The sequence below is a fragment of the Salvelinus alpinus genome, chromosome 2, assembly GCF_045679555.1.
Source record: "Salvelinus alpinus chromosome 2, SLU_Salpinus.1, whole genome shotgun sequence".
In the NCBI taxonomy this organism is placed as follows: Eukaryota; Metazoa; Chordata; class Actinopteri; order Salmoniformes; family Salmonidae; genus Salvelinus; species Salvelinus alpinus.
Window position 1 is genome coordinate 71,546,245 of NC_092087.1, and position 5,751 is coordinate 71,551,995.

At 44.7% G+C, this 5,751-nt stretch overlaps 1 protein-coding gene across 1 annotated transcript; it reads left to right on the forward strand.

Annotated features, from left to right (window-relative positions):
- The first annotated feature begins 1,700 nt into the window (after positions 1-1,700).
- On the forward strand, positions 1,701-5,544 carry LOC139567646 (rho-related GTP-binding protein RhoU-like). The gene is made up of 3 exons (XM_071389037.1): positions 1,701-2,343; positions 2,788-2,846; positions 3,612-5,544. Exons 1-3 carry the CDS (start codon positions 2,091-2,093, stop codon positions 4,107-4,109), a joined length of 810 nt encoding a protein of 269 aa, XP_071245138.1. The 5' UTR covers positions 1,701-2,090; the 3' UTR covers positions 4,110-5,544.
- The last annotated feature ends 207 nt before the right edge of the window (positions 5,545-5,751 follow it).

Below are 5,751 nucleotides of genomic sequence, written 5' to 3' on the forward strand. Positions count from 1 at the left end.
CCACCCCACCGGACCCCACCCTACCTCGACCGACCCTGGGAACATCAGCTGCTAAGGTGGAAATCCATCATTGTGTGTAAGAAGGTTCCCCCTCTGCACATTGCACAGTCATTACCATACACCATACAGGGGAGGAGGAGGGGTGGGGCTTTAATTCACTGATTCGCATGCAGACAGTATTTCTTGGGAGGGTGGGGCCGGGGCTGGGATAGCTGGCTGAGGATGGAGATGGGGCAGGTTGGTTTGATGGGGATGGAGATGGTGCTGGTGGGGGGGCACAGAGGGTTTTACGGCTGCCGGGGTCAGGCCTGTCCTGGGAAAGTTGGATTTTCCATTTAAATCAGCACATGTTGTGGCCTTCTGGTGGCTGCGTGAATGCCTCACGCTGACAGATGGCCGCGGCCCATAACTATAGAGTCCGAGCGCCCGGTCCCCGAGGGATACAGAGAGAGATGGAGAGATGGAGCGAAAAGGAGAGAGGGAGAGAATGCGTCGTTCAGCTGATCCCATCAAAAAGAGAGTGAGAGGGTAGAGCACGAGGGAGGGATAAAGATAGGGAAGGAAGGCAGGAAGGAGGGTGGGAGGGGGTGGGGGGAAGAGCCCCAGAGCCCCTTAATCCCAATCCCTAAAATTGAGTAAATATATTTGCCAGCTCTGCAAACCTTAAAAGGGCGCCTGGCGCTCCCTAAAGGTTCTGATTAGGTGTCTAGTCTATCAGTTTATGGGTCTTTGGGAAGATTGTTTGTCCACGGGTGGAATAGTGGCTTTGTATGATGATGGTGTTCACAGAGGATAGGTTTATAGTACCATCTAGTAGAACTGGGGTGCTGGCTGGTCGTCAGTCCTCATTGTGTGATGCTACCTTTTGTCTTTTCACCATGACTCTTCGTTAATCCTATTAATGAAACGAAGTCATCGCCTGGTTAAAGATCCCACGTCTCTGATTTGCATATTTTAGGAATCTTCTTTGAATAAAAAGTTTAAATATCACTGTCACTGGTAGACAATGAAGCCCTGAGATGCCCGTCACCATCTACATATATTGTGGAAATGAATAACAAGGGCTTCCTCTACAACTATAATATAATAGATTGAGAATGGATTTTCTATCTACTATAGTTCTTACGTTACAGGATTTTGTAAAGCAGTATATCATTCCCTGTACTCCCACTTGGTCTCACTCCTCACTGTACACCCTGTTTCACTGTTGCTCTGTGCATACTCTCACTCCCACTCACTTCTGCTGTGGCTCTACATGCAGTTTTCTGTTCATTAAGAAATATGTTAAACTTTGAATAGCATATAAATAGTCTAGCGATAGAAATCCAATGTTTCTTTCAACTCTACAGCTAATACTCCAGTCTGATTTCACATCCCTGCCATTCTGCTAGGCCTAAGGTCTACCAAGAGGCACTATGTTGTAGTATGCCTGTGTCAGGGTTAAAACTGATGTGGGAGTCCTCATTTACTTCATGTAAGGATAATGCAACTTTGTTAGAGATAAAAACGTGTTTGGTTTGATGGGCTACAAATTCTTCTTATGTTGTTGCTAAAATTGAATGAAAAAATAAAACAAATTAATATTCAGTGGACCCTATCCTTAAAAAATAGATAAACAAAAATGTGTAGACCTACATTGGTCTAGATATTCACCATATTCACTTGTGTAAATGACAAAGTGGATCACATTATTTACTACAGGGGATCAGAGTTTCAAAGGATCTTAGTTTGTTTCACTTTGAAAGCCCTGTGACACGCACCGCACCTCATGTGGCGCGCAGTAATCCTCTTACAACCATTAACACAACAGATGCAGAGGATGCCAATCAATAGACCATGCGGCGTGGAGAAATTTAACGGCAGTCTTGCGTTTACAGTATGCTGCACGAGTTCAGCTGTAGTTTACCTGAATTATTATTTATCTAAATTTCTATGACTTACTGACAGAAACGGACAGTCAGGTGCGTGCTGGTTCTATCAACTTTGGGATTGGAACCAACATATGGGATATCAAGGTGCAGAGACCCAGACGGCTCTGGCATTATTGAAGCGTTATTCCCCGTGGATTAGGCCAGTTATTCGACGGCAAAATGCTTCCTCAAGATATAAGAGTGCAGAAACCCCGTCGGATCTCGGATTCGGCTCCACCGGTACCACCACGACGTGGCAAGAACAGAGACGTTCCTCTTTCAACGCGTGGGCGGTCGGGCTCCGTACCTGAGCGCAAGGTGAACTGCGTCCTCGTCGGAGATGGAGCAGTGGGGAAGACAAGTCTTATCGTCAGCTACACCACAAATGGATATCCGACAGAATACATTCCAACAGCTTTCGATAACTTTGCAGGTAATTTGTGAGAGAAATCAGAAAACTCGATAACGTGATTTATTGTTAATTTGACCGCTTTTGTCACAGGTTTTACATTTACATTTACATTTAAGTCATTTAGCAGACGCTCTTATCCAGAGCGACTTACAAATTGGTGCATTCACCTTATGATATCCAGTGGAACAACCACTTTACAATAGTGCATCTAACTCTTTTAAGGGGTTTTACTCATGAATTGATTTATCCACATGTTGCATTTTATAAATGTTTTCTTGTTTTTGTTTGTTGCTTTTGTGTGTATTATTTTAGATCTCTCTGAATCAATAATAGGTTACTATTTGATATAATTTGATGGTGCAAAGTAAACGTCACCAATGCATAGTGCTATGACAGGTAGGCATTGAACAGGTGTCTAAATGCTGTCCCCATCAATAACAAATCTGTGTACACTCTTCTTCTCAGCTATGGTTGTGGTGGACGGAAAACCTGTGAGACTGCAACTCTGTGATATGGCTGGCCAGGTGAGTCAAAGTTTTGTTTTTGAATCCAACACTAAATGAGTGTTAGTAACCTATAGACACATTAACTAGGATATTCTATTGTAGTGGTAGAGCTAACACATTATTCTTTCTTCTCATGCTCTGCTCAAAATGAGAGAAATGGGGGATGGAGGATGACACTATTAATGTAAGCCGTTCTCTATCAGTGGTCAGTAGTTTGTTTAGATTCCACAGCTTCACTTATCCCAACATAGGTTGCCTCCACATTCTACCCCGTGTCTTGGTATTCCCCTGCACACCCTCCCCTCTCTGATCCTGGGTCAGTAGTTATCACCTCCTGGCAGAATATCTCTCATAGTCGTTGCCTCCCCCTTGATCCTCAGACTTATATCGCCCCCTGTAGGAGGTTCCTGTCCGTGCCCCCAGAATCGATACATTCTTTTGTCCCCTCTGGCTCTCTGTGCTTTATCGCCCCCTTTTGGACGACTCTCACAGACCTTGCTCTTCCTGACTCATGCCCAATTCCAAAGCAACTCTTCCCCTACTCCTTAATAGGCACCTTTGTAGATCTGAAAGGATTGGATAGGTGTAATAATCAATAAGCCCTGAACTCAGAGAGGGAAATGGAAGTATTAGCGGACCACATTGCTAACCATCCAGTAGTCTTTTCAGAATCAGATCGACATGGTATGCCGTAAGGTCAGGGCTAAGAATCAATTTGGGATTGGGTATCTCTGACCCTTCCACTTCCTCAACTTGAGACTTTTCCCTTCCTGTCTCCTATAGGACGAGCTGGACCGGATCCGCCCTCTATGCTACCACAATGCCGATGTCTTCCTGCTCTGCTACAGCGTGGTGCGCCCCTCCTCCTTCCGTAACGCCACCGACCGCTGGGCGCCCGAGATCCGCCATCACTGCCCCGGGGCGCCCATGGTCCTGGTGGGGACCCAGCTGGACCTGAGGGAAGACGTCCAGGTGCTGGTCCAGCTGGCCAGGAATCAGGAGCGGCCCGTGGGCACCGAGGAGGCCCAGCAGCTGGCGAAGGATATCGGGGCCGTGTCCTTCGTAGAGTGCTCGGGTCTGACCCAGAAGAACCTGAAGGAGGTGTTTGACCAGGCCATCTTGGCCAGCATCCAGCCAGCGGAGAACGTTCAGCAGCTCCAGCAGAGGCAGAGCCTGAGGAAGAAGACCCCGGATAAGATCAAGAGTCTCTCTGAGACTTGGTGGAAGAAGCTGAGCTGTGTTGTTGTGGCAGGAGAGTGTGTGGGAGGAGAGTTTGATTGAACCCCCAAGCAGCTGTTTAGGATTTGATATTTTTCTAAGCTTGTGTTTTAGTCTTTAGTTTTTTTTTTCACTCCATATATAATATCACTCAGGAAAACAGACCTGGATCAATAATATGTTGGAGAATGTAAATGTATTATCCAAAGACTCATGGAGTTATTTAATATCTAAAAAGGAGAAGCACTAGAAAGAATTATCATTGCTGGCAAGATAATGAATGAAATGCAGAGTTTCAGCATTAGTGATACCTTATATTAACTACGGGTAGGACAAGGTTTTGTGTTCCAAGGCCTTGACGAGGGCACAACAAGTCTGAATTGATTTGAATGACCAAATCCAATAGCTGGGGAGACTACTAATGAAATGACTGACTTCACAATGACCTCTGTGTCATTCTGTGTAACCCCCATCAAGGGTCAAAGGTCACCATTGGAGAATGTTGTGGAGGATTACGAGAAACCAGCCAGTAGAAACTGTAACGCCAAACCATAAACTTACTTTGTGTCCGCCATTTTGACAAAGTCTCTCAATGTTATTTACTAACCTATATCAGATCATGTACAATGATCGCTCTTTCAAGTTCAAGTAGTTCCTGTATCAGTTGTTGACATTTCTGGACATCCCAACCAAACACAGGTAACCCAAACCACTGTTCCTGTATCAGTTGTTGACATTGCTGGACATCCCAACCAAACACAGGTAACCCAAACCATTGTTCCTGTATCAGTTGTTGACATTGCTGGACATCCCAACCAAACACAGGTAACCCAAACCACTGTTCCTGTATCAGTTGTTGACATTGCTGGACATCCCAACCAAACACAGGTAACCCAAACCACTGTTCCTGTATCAGTTGTTGACATTGCTAGACATCCCAACCAAACACAGCTAAAGGATACTGTAGTTTCCCAGTCAGATTGACTCTAATCTGACTCTAATCTGCAGATCAGTTGGTATGGCTTTTCCCCCTGATCCCTGGTCAGGTCTGTCGTGGTGATGAATCGTAGTGATTCTCCGGTGGAGGCCGTACGCAGCTTTCTAATAGGACGAGACAGGACCACCTGGATTGGATTAGCTGGGCATATGGTGGCTGACCCAGTCCCCTGAATGCCATCACACCTTAGCCCTGCTCCGATGTCAACCAAGACCGTCTGCCTAGGAAGACTAAGCAAGACTCAGACCCTGTCCCCCTGCTGCTGGAGCTTTACCATAAAGAGAACAAAGATCACTGGGGAACGGGGTTTATGTCACTAGAGATGCATTCCAAAGATGCAAGATAAGTTATTTATTATTGTTAATTGGCAAATACTATCTGCAAGTGGAGATATTTCTGAAGCACGCTGAAAGAATTTAAAGGATTTAAAATAAAGTATGATAATGATAGAAAACATGAAAGCTTTTACTGATTATTGATATAAAGTTAATGATAAGAACACTGATTTTGTCTGGCCCTAGTGATTGCTATCTTATTTTTTTGTTATAAATTAAATGTTTATTTCTAATGTTTTACATAGTTAATGCCTCCAATATTCTGTAGTACTCTTGATGTTTTATTTTTGTACTGTCCCTATTGATTTACTAGGGGAGGAGAGGACAGGTGCATGAACTCACTTAATCCTGTCACCAAGAGTTGAACAACTTG